At 43.9% G+C, this 15,000-nt stretch overlaps 1 protein-coding gene and 1 long non-coding RNA gene across 2 annotated transcripts in view; both read left to right on the top strand.

The window, feature by feature from the left end:
• The window catches only part of nptx1l (neuronal pentraxin 1 like), a 6,241-nt gene extending 318 nt beyond the window's left edge, over nt 1-5,923 (top strand). The window contains exons 1-5 of the mRNA XM_048233777.1: nt 1-223; nt 728-935; nt 2,050-2,294; nt 3,012-3,191; nt 3,780-5,923. The exon at nt 1-223 is cut by the window's left edge and continues 318 nt beyond it. Coding sequence (XP_048089734.1) covers nt 1-223; nt 728-935; nt 2,050-2,294; nt 3,012-3,191; nt 3,780-4,001 — 1,078 coding nt within the window. The 3' untranslated portion in view covers nt 4,002-5,923. The remainder of the gene's footprint in view (nt 224-727; nt 936-2,049; nt 2,295-3,011; nt 3,192-3,779) is intronic.
• A 4,943-nt stretch (nt 5,924-10,866) lies between these two features.
• Nucleotides 10,867-15,000, top strand: part of LOC125287777 — an 8,451-nt gene continuing 4,317 nt past the window's right edge. Inside the window, exons 1-2 of the long non-coding RNA XR_007192415.1 lie at nt 10,867-10,952; nt 11,788-11,939. This is a non-coding gene — a long non-coding RNA (uncharacterized LOC125287777). The remainder of the gene's footprint in view (nt 10,953-11,787; nt 11,940-15,000) is intronic.

Below are 15,000 nucleotides of genomic sequence, written 5' to 3'. Positions count from 1 at the left end.
AACCATTATGAACCAAAAAGAGACCATACGGGAATTAACCTCCAAGCTCACGCGCTGTGAGAGTCAGAGCGGGACGGACTCCGGAGATTCTCGAGGCGGCGGACGACGGAAAGAGTCCGGTACTAAGAACACCATGGGGGATGTATCCCGAGGTCCGTCAGACACACTAACGCAGTTGTCACAGACTTTACAGTCTCTCAAACAGAGATTGGAAAATCTAGAGGTATGTAGGATACTAGTCAATTTTAAACGATTACAATCCAAATCAAATTCGCGCCGTTGAAAATGATCTATTCATTCTTCATTCGGGCTGTAATTGTGTTTAAATAACACTTTAGCCGGATTTAATCCACGTGCCCTGATGCAATGTTCCGGAAACTGTTTTAACGATTAGGTTAATTAAAAGCAAGATCAGGACATCATCTGAGGACAACGGCTGATTTGACAAATTTAGTTACCGGTAAAGTCCACTGGGGTCGAGGACAACGTGAGGCTGCAGCCTAAGCTTCGGACAACTTAATCTGGCTTTGGCATTTACGTGCCCTCGGCCAAAACATTGGCGCTGAAAGACTCTATTCTTTCTTTATTTATTAATTTGTTTATTTATTTATCTGTATCGGTATTTGCTCATTTACATAACACATGAATAAAATAACATCAGGAAGACTGCTGTTATATATAGGATGTATTAGGCTAATGTGTCGCTTTCCCTCTGTTCGTCTCTTAGCAATTCAGCCGAAATAACAACTCGGTGCAGGCGAACAGTCTCAAGGACCTGCTACAGACCAAGATAGACGACCTGGAGAAGCAGGTGCTGTCCCGCGTGAACACTTTGGAAGAGGGCAAAACGGGGCTGCGCAACGAGACGGAGCAACGCGGCCGCGTGGAGTCCACTCTCACGTCGCTCCACCAGAGGATCACGGACCTGGAGAAAGGTAATCGACCGGTCCGTCACTTTCGTGGCCGATGGATTTCTAAATCACACTCGGGGTGGGGCGTTTGAAAAAAACATCATTCATCACTTAATGCGGTGTAACTTATGTGCGTGTATATGTATTGGCAGAAGAAATGAGTACTTGGAAGAAATAGCCTCCTGGCTACAGTGTCGCAGAAGTGTGTGTGTATGTGTGTGTGTGTGTGTGTGCGGTGCGGGGGCTGGGGAGGATAATGAGCTGAGCTGCATTGCTTTGCATATCCAATTCCAAATTACCAATTTCGCCGTTTACACGCGTGATTTACTGTTAACGCAATCAGAGTGGGCAGCGTCGGCACCCGTCTCGTGAAGCTGAAAATAATTCATTGGTGCAGATCACATCGGCACTCTCCCTGCTTGAGTCGGACGACTCTCTCTCCCTCTCTGCCCCTCGCGCGCGCGCGTGTGTGTGTGTGTGTGTGTGTGTGTGTGTGTGTGTGTGTTGATCACAGACGCAGTTCCTCACCCTTGCTCGTTATAGCCCACATCAAACAGGGTCGTAAGGGTCGTAAAAGTCGAGAAGGCAGAGGGAGAGAGCGCGAGACTGGAAGCAAGCTCAGTAGACTATAGTGTACTCTATAGAGGAACTCAGATTCAGTCCTTTATCGTTGGCTTTCACGTCTGTAGCATATTAGAGAGAGATTATTTTAACTTAATTTTTTAATCTAGGCTATTTGATGAGTAAAGCCTGGAAATAAAACGTTAGTGGCATTTTATCCATGCCATTTCTGAAGATGCCCAGCTTTGTGTGTTTGTTAAAGTTGTGAATGCTGTGTTTGTTCTGTCTCACTTGGGCGGGGTTTCTCTCTGTGAAAGATCTCATTTATAACTAGTGGTGGTGTGTGTGTCTGTGTGTGTGTGTGTGTGTGTGTGTGTGTGTGTGTGTGTGTGTGAGTGTGTGTGTGTGTTGAGCAGGGGTGGGTGCCCCGTTCTTCACTGAAATATCTTATTCATTATTGTCGGTGGAATGTTGCTTTAAGGAATTTATCTAAAAAAAAAAACAATTTATTGTCCGGCTACAGAGGCTACTATGGGGTGAGGCGTCAAAGTGACCTGATCTCTGTTTTTGTCTGCAGGCTTGAAGGACAACAGACCGCTGGATAAATTCCAGCTGACCTTTCCGCTGAGAACCAACTACATGTACGCGAAGGTGAAGAAGAGCTTACCGGAGATGTATGCATTCAGCGTGTGCATGTGGCTCAAGTCCAACGCCTCCCCGGGGGTTGGCACTCCGTTCTCGTACGCCGTCCCCGGTCAGGCTAACGAGCTGGTGCTCATCGAGTGGGGCAACAACCCGATGGAGCTCCTCATAAACGATAAGGTATGGCCACGAGGCCTGGGGTTAGTCTGCTGCTCTTGATGTTCATCATGTTTGCGGCAGTCCCGAGGTTGCCTCATTAACTCAACACTGTTCCACTGTAGTCTGGCCTGTGCCAAAGCAACTGCTGTAGTTATTTGTAATAATTATAACAATCTGGTGTATTATGAGATGACTGTATGATAAAGTATTCACAGAGACAGACAATCTTATTGGACTGGAGTACATGCAATAAGCCAACCAAACAATTAACTTATGGCCTCCTTACACCAAACAACTTTGACAAGATTTGGGAAAGATTCTTGAAAGATTGGGAGTCTTTTGAGTAAAGCTTGAACGGAGACATTAGTTAAAAGACTAGCCTACAATCTTTTAAGAATCTTTCCCAAATCTTGTCAAAGTTGTTTGGTGTAAGGGGGCCATAAGGTCAGTTAGTAAGTTAGCTAGTTAGTAGCCTTCTAACTAATGAACGATAAACACATTTGCTAATCAAATGTATTGTTTACTATTTATCCTGAACATTTATCTTCCTCCTCTATTGCACACTTATTTTTCTTCTGCTTTGGTTGATTGTTTGTTTATGACTATAAAGTGAATATTATTATTATTATTATTATTGTTTGTTATTGTTTATTGTTATGTGTCTTTCGTAGAAAGGCCAAATGTCACATGCTGTGTGTGAGTTGTTGTAACGCAGGCCTACTGTCTCACCTGTGGCAGGTGGCGAAGCTGCCGTTCCTCATCAACGATGGGAAGTGGCACCACATCTGCGTTACCTGGACGACGCGTGATGGCGTGTGGGAGGCATTCCAGGACGGAGTGTCCAGGGGAACAGGAGAGAACCTGGCCCCGTACCACCCCATCAAACCCCAGGGGGTCCTCATCCTGGGGCAGGAACAGGTACGCACACACACACACACACACACATGCACACACACACAGGCACGCATGCTCGCACGCACACACACGCACACACATGCACACACACACACACACACACACACATGCACACACACACACACACACACGCATGCACAGGCACGCATGCTCGCATGCACACACACGCACACACATGCTCGCACACACACACACACACAGGCACGCATGCTCGCATGCACACACACGCACACACATGCTCGCACACACACCACACACACAACACACACACACACACACACACACACACACACACAAACACACACTCACACACACACACACACACACACACTCCACTCCATCCCCACCCCACATACACCAGGGGCAAAAACAGATGCATGCATGCACACATGGACATAAACACACACGTACACACACACACACACACACACATCAGTAGGTTGATATAAATGCATGTTTATACTAATTGTTGGCTCATATGCCATTGGTGATACATTGGTGATATAGATGTCTCTTTTCTGTTAGTGAAATAGAACCCTCTTGCTGTGTGACTCTGTTGGTGACGGTGTGCATTCTTTCCCCTCTACTCAGGACACGCTGGGCGGTGGTTTCGACGCAACGCAGGCATTTGTGGGTGACCTGGCCAACTTTAACATCTGGGACCGCAAGTTGTCCATGGGCGAGATCTACAACCTGGCCACCTGCAGCAGCAAGGCACAGGTGGGCAATGTCTTCTCCTGGCTCGAGACCAGCATAGACATCTACGGTGGAACCTCCAAGTGGACATTCGAGGCGTGTCGCCAGCTCAACTGAACCGCACGGAATCCCTCGCCACGCAACCATGCGAGACTGCACAGAACCCCAGCCGACCAATAAGGAGAGAGCAGGAGCAAGGAACCTTCTCCTGAATCAAGGGGTGCAGATTCCCAAATGTTTCTTTGCAACTGGTTTTAAGAAAACGAAAACAGAACAACAAAAGAAAACAAAAACATAACAACAAAAATGAGTAAATAAATAAAGGACAAAGGACACAGGGGGTTTTAAAAGACACTAAGAGCATGACTGCCAGCCAAGCAAATCAGTGGATTTTCTAGTAGATGTTTAAGATTCTTCTTCTGACACTTGTGTATTTTTCTGCTCCTAGTCTCAGTTAGCTTGTCTGCTATCCTCCATTTTGAGTGAGTTTTCCAGAGTTTTCTGACTAATCAGTAGGCTAACGCTAGAGTGGGTTAGCTTGTCTGCTATCCTCCATTTTGAGTGAGTTTTCCAGAGTTTTCAGACTAATGAATAGGCTAATGCTAGAGTGGGTTAGCTTGTCTGCTATCCTCCATTTTGAGTGAGTTTTCCAGAGTTTTCAGACTAATGAATAGGCTAACGCTAGAGTGGGTTAGCTTGTCTGCTATCCTCCATTTTGAGTGAGTTTTCCAGAGTTTTCAGACTAATGAATAGGCTAAAGCAATCAGGAGAGCATTCGGTCGACATATTCATTCTGTTGTAATGCTAGAACCCTTTTCTTCTGTAATTTCCCTTGAGCAATGGCCAGGCAGGTTATGCCTTTTACCGAACATACACACACACACACACACACACACACACACACACACACACACACACACTCACTCATGCACTTACACCCCCCCACCCCACCCCAACCCACCTGACACCTCTCACTGTGACCTACAGGTGGACCTAAAACAAGAATGTAAACGAACTTGACACACAAAGCTTTTTCTTTTTTCTAATCTATCTGCAGTTACTTTATTGTGGTTGTTTTCCTATGTTCCAGCACCATTGGTATATACTACAAATCATTATGATTATAAGTAGTGTGTGTGTGTGTGTGTGTGTGCGTGTGTTTGCTCGGTATATACTACAAATTATTATGGTTATAAGTAGTGTGTGTGTGTGTGTGTGTGTGTGTGTGTGTGTGTGTGCTTGGTATATACTACAAATCATTATGGTTATAAGTAGTGTGTGTGTGTGTGTGTGTGTGTGTGTGTGCTCAGTATATACTACAAATCATTATGGTTATGACTAGTGTTCCACTTGTCACTCTTTCTTGTTGTCTGTGGTAAATTACTTACTTGCCAATATATTAAAAAGCCTTGGTGCCTTGGGCGGCTGAAGGAATCGATGGAGCGAGATGTGTATGTGTGTGTGTGTGTGTGTGTGTGTGTGTCTGCTATCCCATAATAAGTGTTTCTACCTGAGTGTGTGTATCTGTACAGACTTGATCCATTCTGAGCAGACATACTGGATATTTTCACACTGTTTTGCCACACTGATGAAAAACGGAACTGTGTGCATGTGTGTGCTTTTCTGTGTGAGTATGTGTGTGTGTGTGTGTGCATGTGTGTGCTTTTCTGTGTGAGTGTGTGCATGTATGTGTATTGTGTGTGTGTGTGTGTCGCGTGTGTGTGTGTGTGTGTGTGTGTGTGTGTGTGTGTGTGTGCGCTTACATGTGTGTGTGTGTGTGACATGTTTGTATCATTCCAGGAATGTTGTCCTGTACTATGAGCATGAGCCAGGATTGTTGCTGTGGCATCAGATGAAACAGTTCAGCTTTTCCTACATCTCCTGGGACGACCTGTTTTATACTGTATTGTTACAGGTGTGTGTGTGTGTGTGTGTGTGTGTGTGTGTGTGTGTGTGTGTATTGTTACAAATGCTTTAAGCATGGCAGCACTGATTATGAAAAAAATATCTAATTTTCTAATAAAATTGTGATACCTAAAGCTGGAAACTGTGAGAATGATTCTTCTATTTCTTCATCTGTTATTATTATTATTTTAGATAGTTTAAGACTTCATTTCTTTATATATATATATATATATATATATATATATATATATATATATATATATTTCTTCATCTGTTATTATTATTTTAGATAGTTTAAGACTTCAATATCACAGAGTGGTGGTAATCTCTTTATAAATATGGTAATCTCTTTATATACTATATATATACAGTGGGGAGAATAAGTACTTGAACTCGTGCTAAAGTTGACTAAAAAGAAAAATATAAAAACATCTGTTAGAAATTGATCTTAATGCCTTAATTAAAACAAATAGTAAAAATCCAACCTTTAAGGACACCAATTTTCTTAGTGAATGAAGAATGTATCGTAAATACAAATAAAAAGTATTTGACCCCTATGTTAAATTCCCATAGAGGCAGGCAGATTCTTTATTTTTAAAGGCCACTTATTTCATGGATCTAGGATACTATGCATCCTGATAAAGATCCCTTGGCCTTTGGAATTAAAATAGCCCCACATCATCACATACTCTTCACCATACCTAGAGATTGGCATGGTGTGTTTTTCAGTTAGCCTATTAGCTGGTTTGATTTGCATTGAACCCAATGAGCATTTTAGTCAACTTTAGCATGGGTTCAAATACTTATTCTCCCCACTATATACATATATATATATATATATTTTACTCATCTCTACTCATATCTACTCATCTCTACTCGACTCATCTCTACTGTGTGTCCAAATGAAACAGGACCTGGAGTGGGTTCCCCACAGGTGCCTGATGAAAAATGCATGAACAGTGTGAATAAACAGCAGACAGCCAATCTAGGCCAGGAGAGAAGGGGTCAACCAAGGAATACACACACACACACACAAACAGAAAGAGACACACACACACACACACACAGAGAGACACACTGTGTGTGTTGCACAGATATCCACTAAAGTTAGCATGCAAACCAGCCGGAGGTGTCTGTCAGAGAAGGACAAGACCTACTGTATGTGCATGCACACACTCTGCTGTCCAAGGTCCTGAACCCCTGCCGAGAGCTGTTTGACCTTCCCTCCGCATCGAGCGTGGCAAAATAGCATGTCTGTCAATTTGTCAACACTATCGGCTGGATACCAGTAGCCTATTCTGTTGCATTGGCTGACTGCAGAACATTTGACTGTGTTAGTTTCTCCAGGCGATTATAGAGTTTTATGAAACCAAGTAGGCTACAGTGGGTCCCGTTTATGAAACCAAGTAGGCTACAGTGGGTCCCGTTTATGAAACCAAGTAGGCTACAGTGGGTCCCGTTTATGAAACCAAGTAGGCTACAGTGGGTCCCGTTTATGAAACCAAGTAGGCTACAGTGGGTCCCGTTTATGAAACCAAGTCGGCTAAGTGGGTCCCGTTTATGAAACCAAGTCGGCTACAGTGGGTCCCGTTTAGAAGTGGCCACTTCCGTGATTCACGCAGCTGCGTGAAATGTGATAATCACGTATGAAACCCAATGGTAGCCTACCCACTGTATATGGGCCTATGGGTCAACGCTGCGTGATTGCAATCTTTCTGATTAAAGGTGACCACAGTTTTGCAGTGTTATTCGCACGACTTTCATTCAATCTATTCAAGTTTAATGCTACCTAATGAGCATTGGAACATGTATTTTTTGTTGTCTATTTGTACAATCACCAGACAATGTGGACAATAGTCTACTATAGTCTACTTAGACGTGAAACTGGAACAGTCGCCCTGCATGTTTATGTCTAGGCCGGTTAGCACGCAGACCTTCTCAATTGTAATTGAGAATCCAGTCTGGAAAAGGTTTATTGATACAACTTCAAGTAGGGGCATATCTAACACAAAAAATAAACTCATTGATGCGTTAAACTTTTACCAAATTGTTTCAGAAGTGTATATATCTCGAAAACAAATGTTTTACATAAATGGAGTTGTTCACTCAATTCCAAAAGAAATACACGTCCAAGACGGATTAGCGATTGCATTTGCGGGACATTGCAGGGATTTGTTTTAGGGACAATGGCCTCTTGTCCAGATGGACCGGTAGAGCAAATCCTAAATTTGCCAACAGTTCCCAGGCTAGTTTATCTTGGCTTCAATGAAAATCAGGATTACCCTCAATGAACCTCCGAGAATAAGTAAAGGTTTAATGAATGAATGAATAAATCTTGGGTGTGGATAGGTCTATATTTTCTTTATCAAAGGTTGTAACACTGAATTGGATTTCACGTTCCATTGTAGAACGCAAGATTCTGTTTGTTTCATTAAAGGAACCATATGTAAGATTGTGGCCAAAACTGGTACTGCAATCACTTTCAAATTACTGTAGAGCGGTGTATCCCCTCCCCCCTGACTTGAGGTTACCAACCCGGATGCCGAAACACTACTGACTTTGTGATTAGTAGATAGGTGGAGGGTGGCGCATCAGGCCAAAACACAACATGACATGACAAAACACAACATCAACATCAGTTGAGGGGCTGCAACTTCACTTTTAAATGACAATATCCTGGCGGACTACTGTTGTCAGTGATATAAGTATTTGAAATGAACATGATTTCTTAATGTCTAGTGACATATCAGGGCCATTTTATGATTAATTGAAATACATGTCTTACATATGGTTCCTTTAAGTCTGTGTGGCAACAACTCCTATAGCAAAAACAATTAGGAAATTGTGACGATGTATTCGATTGCCGTGTATCGCATTATTACGTTTCGTGAAATATAAGCATGACACCGACTGAAAACTCTCCATTCACTATACTGTTACCGAAGAGAGAGACACGATTACTGCACTGTGATATTGCTTTACCCAGCCGCTATTTTAAACGCGAAAATGAATGGACCCTATCGTGATACTTGGATCCCTCTTCCCTAGGGGAAAGACACTTACCTCCCTGGGTCCTAAACTTCCGACGTCTTTCTTGACCTGCCATGGTGGCGCGGGTGATGTCCCTGCTCTGATTCGAAGCAGAACTCATGTGGATGAGAAGCCCTCAACTGGGTGAGCATTTTAAGACTTAAAGGTGTAGGTTTTTAAACATTCTAAGTTCCGCAACAATTGAAGGTTCTAAAATTCTATGTTGAATTCAATGAACCCAGATATTCTTCATTTCCCAATATTCCCGTCACACCGGTGTGACGGTACTCCTGACCATAGTTTATATTCTACACGTTTTAAGACAAAGCTGAATAACTAAATGTCAATTTATTTATAGGCTGTAAAGCAAAATGAACTTGAATCTTAAATATTTGCTATAATAACGACCCACATTAACTTCCTCCACCAATGTTCCAGCTGTGATGGAGTTCTCCAGGAGGTCTATCAGCTGGCCATGTTGCAGCGTGAGCACTTCCTCCTCCAATGTTCCAGCTGTGATGGAGTTCTCCAGGAGGTCTATCAGCTGGCCATGCTGCAGCGTGAGAACTTCCTCCTCCGTGCTGATAACGGGACACACAGAGAGGGGATTGGCCTGAGCTGGGGACTTCTGGCTCTTCTGTGCAGGAGGAATGGAGTATGTGTTTCTCCCCAGATATGTATACATCAGCATTTCTATGTCCATAAGGAGAGAGAGAGAGAGAGAGAGAGAGAGAAAGAGAGAGAGAGAGAGAGGTGTGTGTGTGTGTGTGTGATTATTATAGTCAATATAGTCAAGTTTAAATGTCCGGTCCTTACCCAGTACACTCAGACTCTCGGAAATATACACGACCTAGCAATACAGACGTTGTCCATGTAGATTGGCATTTCCCACAACGTTTTATAACCTTTAACCTACAAACAACCACGAAAAGACACACAGTAGTTTATCAACCAAAACACAACAATGGTTATTCTCAGTAGGTTAAGTGGTGTGATGTCCTAATATTAACACAAATCATGTGTTATTATATTTTATTTGTAGATGGTCAATGATAATGGCATAGCCAACCTTCTACTGCAAAAGTGTCTGGATTCCAATGGTCTGGATTCCAAAACCAAGGTAGGCAAAGCCCTTTCCTGAATCATACATCAAGATGAAGCCTTGTGCAAGTTGTGAGTGTGCATGTGTGTATGTGTGTGTGTGTGTGTATGTGTGTGCAAGTTGTGCACATTTCTTTGTAGTTCATGATCGGCAGAACAATACACAACCATGCATGCGTTGATCCACATAAATGTATTTCCATGTAGTAAAATAGTGTGTGTGTGTCTACTTTGCAGGAAGCTATTGACCAGGCGAGGAGTCCAGCCGAATGGGACCATGCCTTGACCTTAAACAACTTAGAGAGACATGGCCAATCTGACTGCATAATGTCCAGGTTAGGGCATTTCTTCAGAAATGCCTTCTGCTGCCTCTGTGAGTGTTTATGGCCAACCTTTCATGTGTGTGGTGTGGGATTCAGATTTGATACGCTCTTGAGTTCACACTGAGGTTTGGGTGTGTGTTTTCTTTTAGGCATGTGCTGAGGACAGCTGTGGAACCTGGCGTCTGCACCTTGCCATTGTGGTAACATTCACAGAAAGCAACCACCTTCAAAAGATGTCCATTACAAAGATGGCAGAAAACTTGGGTAAGAGCCTTCTTCCCCAATCTGGTCCTTAGCTTTGAGAACATTTCAGTAACATATACCTTATCCCATATCTGACCAAGAGACAGTGCCGGCGCTCCGCACACGCACATCACGCACTGCGCGTAGGGCACCAAGTGCCTGGGGGGGCACCAAAAAAATCTTGGTCGTGAAAAATCATCACAATAGGCTACTAGTATAAATAACAAATAAAACATGTCTAAACCATGTTAATATGCAAAAGCAATACAAATGTAATAGGCCTAGACTAAATCTCCTGTGCGGCCCTCTCTCCAGTCTCCCTCTGGTGCCCCCTCCCCACCTCCCAGTGGTCTGTTCGATTACCCCTCAGTCTTTAGGCCGACAGCTTTGACGTGGCCTCAAGAGTCGGGGGCGGAAAAAAGGAAAAAGAAGAGACAGCCGGATGATACTCGCGCGACGCTTGCAGGTAAGACAATGTTTTAAATTATAAAAAAAAAAATGTTAGTTTTGTAGCCCTTGCGTGTATGCATGTCTATGCTTTCAACTTTGTAACGTAAGCTTCTACTAGCCATGTTCATGTTCGAGTGTTACGTTGATTGATGCTGGCTAGCTAGTTATTTTACGTTGTGGATATGGATATCGATTATGGGTTATTGAATGCAATTCAACTCTCGGCTGTTTTCTGTTAACGTTAGCAATCGGTGCATAAGACTAGCAATCCTTCCTCAGGTTGCTAGCTAGCAATGGTTTTTCTGATTATGCTTAAACTGGGCTTGCTATTTCTTTTAGCCATCAGATATAGTCAGATAACGTTAGCCTATTAGCCTAGTGTGCTTTGCATTTCAGGACGCTTTTTCGGCGTTTGTTATCAATTATGATCAAACGATCTGATTGTGTAGTGAAAAAGTAACGCTAGTGACACTTTCATAACGTTAGGCCCTAGATGAGTGGGAAAGCGGCTCTTCTTAAAGGTGAACTTTAGAAAAACCCTGTAACTGAGCATTGATGTGATTTTGCCAAATTAGACAGCTTTAGATAAGTTTAGTTGTTGTTCTATGTGGTTATTTTCAAGAGGTTCATAGAGGGCGACATGTGTTGGTGGAACTGCAATTAGAAAATTATATTGTGCCTAGACCTCTTTTAAAGGTAAAATAGAGTTTTGAATTTTACATTGACACTTGACATGTGACACTTAGGCCTGTATAAACCTAAAAGACTAGACTAATGTGTGCAATATCTTTGTATGATGGTTCAATCAAAAATGCATTTTAGAATGTTTTGTCTTGTATTTCTGAATGCAGGGTCAATGCTAAGATACATGCAAGGAGCAACTCAAGGCCAGGAGGAAGAATTAGATCAACCATCAGTTCTAGTCCACAACACCAGCCACCAACCAGCTCTGCAGACTCTGCAACAGCATTCAGCCCTGACCAACAATCATCAAATAGCCCAGGTACAGATACAAGTCGACACACAACCGCATCTGCTTCTGAAGGCAGAGTGAGTCCTGTTACTGAGGGGCCATCAGCAAGTGACACTGCAGAGACATATCTGCCCCCTCCAACTGATCCTGCTCTATGGTCAGCTCACATTTTAGATGCTGATGTGTGGAAATTGTGCGGAGAGGGCCTTTTAAATTCAGCTCTGATTTTGGAAATAAAGAGAACCTAAGAAATTCTGAATGGTTGTTATTCCTTTGGTGGTGGTGGTTGGTTGGTTGGGGGTTGGGGGGCACCACCAAGCATTTGTGCTTAGGGCACCCAAATGGCTAGCGCCGGCCCTGCCAAGAGAACATTTCAGTGACACACTGTATACCTTATACCATATTTTACCATGAGAACATATCAGTATAATATACCTTATCCCATATCTGACCAAGAGAACATTTCAGTAACATTTCAGTAACATATACCTTATTCCATATCTGACCAAGAGAACATTTCAGTAACATATACCTTATCCCATATTTACCCCACCCCATGTTATTTCAGTAACATTTCAGTAACATATACCTTATCCCAATCTGCCCATCTCCCCCCACCGCCTCTAATGGACAGGCACATGCTGCACACTGAAACTGAAAAACAAAACAACCACCAGGGGAAGCAGACAAACTTGCAGAGTTTGTCACATCCCCCCCCATACAAAGTTGACCTCCAAAGTCAACAGTCAAAATACACAAAACACCACATATAGGCCTATATCGACATAAACAGCACACATATTACTTTCTTTATACAACCACCTAACACCAACAAATAATAACTCAAAAGTGTATGAGATAATACTCATCTGTCCGGTTTCTTTAAAACTCTTAATGAATCAGTCCTTTAGCCTAATCCCGGGCCCTGGGAGACCAAAGGCAAAACATGTTAGAGCATAAGGAAACATTAGGACATTATGCAAGAGCGCGAGACAGAGCATCCGCCACAACGTTGTTCACGCCTTTCACGTGACGGATCTCCAAGTGATATGGCTGCAAGAATAACGACCAACGCATAAGGGTTTGTTTTGGATTTTGCAGGGAATTCAAAAACGTCAAGGGGTTATGATCGCTATATATTATAAAAGGTATGTGTCCTCCGACATATACTTTGAAGTGCTGCAAGGCCCAAATGAGGGCCAGTGCTTCCTTCTCAATAACAGTGTACTTCAATTGATATGGCGTGAATTTTCTGGAGAAGTAAGAAATGGGCAGGCGAAGGCCATTTTCATCTTCCTGCAAGAGCACTGCCCCAGCGTCTACCTCAAGTTGGAAGTGCTTCGAAAATTGAGTTTTGAGTCATTGAGTCATTAGAACCGGCGAGGTCGTGAGGAGTCGTTTGACTGATTCAAACACGTTCTGACAGGAGGCAGACCAGAGGAACTTAGCTGACACCTTCAAGAGACCAGTTAGAGGCTCCACAACCGTGGAGAAACTTTTACAGAAGCACCGTGGACGCCGATCATACCTAGGAACCGCATCAGTTCTTTCTTGGAGGTTGGCGGAGGAAAGCGGTCAATCGCGTCGACCTTCGCTCGCACAGGACACACTTTGCCCTGTCCGACAACCTTCCCAAGGTACGTTACCGTTGCCCTAGCGAATTCACATTTAGCTAGGTTGATGGTCAGGTTCGCTGCTGCTAGACGCTTAAAGAGCTCTCTGATGTGTTTTATGGTCAGGTTCGCTGCTGCTAGACACTTCTGGTGTGTTTTATGTGGTTTTCCCACTGAAGCAGACATCATCTAAATAAACAGCACACCCCTCCAAACCCGAGACCACCCGATTCATTAATCGTTGAAAGGAGGCTGGAGCGTTGCGAAGTCCGAAACTTGTAACCTTGTACGAAAATAGGCCTTTAGGAGTTATGAACGTGGACACCTCTCGAGCTCGTTCTGTTAAGGGGACCTGCCAGTACCCCTTAAGGAGGTCAAATTTGCTTACAAAGCGTGCACCTCCCACCTGATCGACACAATCCTCGATTCGAGGTAACGGGAACGAGTCTGGCTTAGTCACGGCATTTATTTTACGATAGTCCGTGCAAAAACGGAATGTATCGTCAGGTTTATTCACCAAGACACACGGAGAGGCCCAGCTAGAAGAAGAGGGTTCGGCGAGGTCATTGTCAAGAAGATACTTAACTTCAGACTCAAGATGGCTCTGTTTGTCTGCGGAGACTCGGTACAAAACGCTGCCTGATGGGCTCAGCAACACCCATCAATGTCATGGTGTATGAGTGATGTCTGAGGCGGCCTGTCTGCACACAAACATTTGAACTCATTAATTACACTAATTAACTCTGAGCGCATTTCAACGGGCAAGTGGCTAAGAACCTCTGGCAGGTTATTCAGGGACTCAACACTGCATCGTGTGGGCCACGCAGCTCCTCCCCCTCCAATATCACCTCAGAGCTGACTGGAGAAGAAGAAGAAGAGAGCTCCGGAGTATTAGCCAGCAATACAGGCCTTTAGCATCCTCCCGCTCATAGCCTTTAGCATCCTCCCGCTCATAGCCTTTAGCATCCTCCCGCTCATACAATACAGCATCCTCCCGCTCATAGCCTTTAGCATCCTCCCGCTCATAGCCTTTAGCATCCTCCCGCTCATAGCCTTTAGCATCCTCCCCCGGCCATACAATACAGCATCCTCCGCCATAGCTCATAGCCTTTAGCATCCTCCCCCCGGGCCATAGCATACAATACAGCATCCCTCCAGCTCCTCCCACTAGCCTTTAGCATCCTCCCCAAGCCATAGCCTTTAGCATCCTCCCGCTCATACAATACAGCATCCTCCCGCTCATAGCCTTTAGCATCCTCCCGCTCATACAATACAGCATCCTCCCGCTCATAGCCTTTAGCATCCTCCCGCTCATAGCCTTTAGCATCCTCCCGCTCATAGCCTTTAGCATCCTCCCGCTCATACAATACAGCATCCTCCCGCTCATAGCCTTTAGCATCCTCCCGCTCATAGCCTTTAGCATGCTCCCGCTCATAGCCTTTAGCATCCTCCCGCTCATAGTATGCCTTTAACAAACT

This window comes from Alosa alosa, chromosome 22 (genome assembly GCF_017589495.1).
Source record: "Alosa alosa isolate M-15738 ecotype Scorff River chromosome 22, AALO_Geno_1.1, whole genome shotgun sequence".
NCBI classification, from domain to species: Eukaryota; Metazoa; Chordata; class Actinopteri; order Clupeiformes; family Clupeidae; genus Alosa; species Alosa alosa.
Note: the sequence above shows the minus strand (reverse complement) of the source record. Positions and strands in the feature narration are given on the sequence as shown.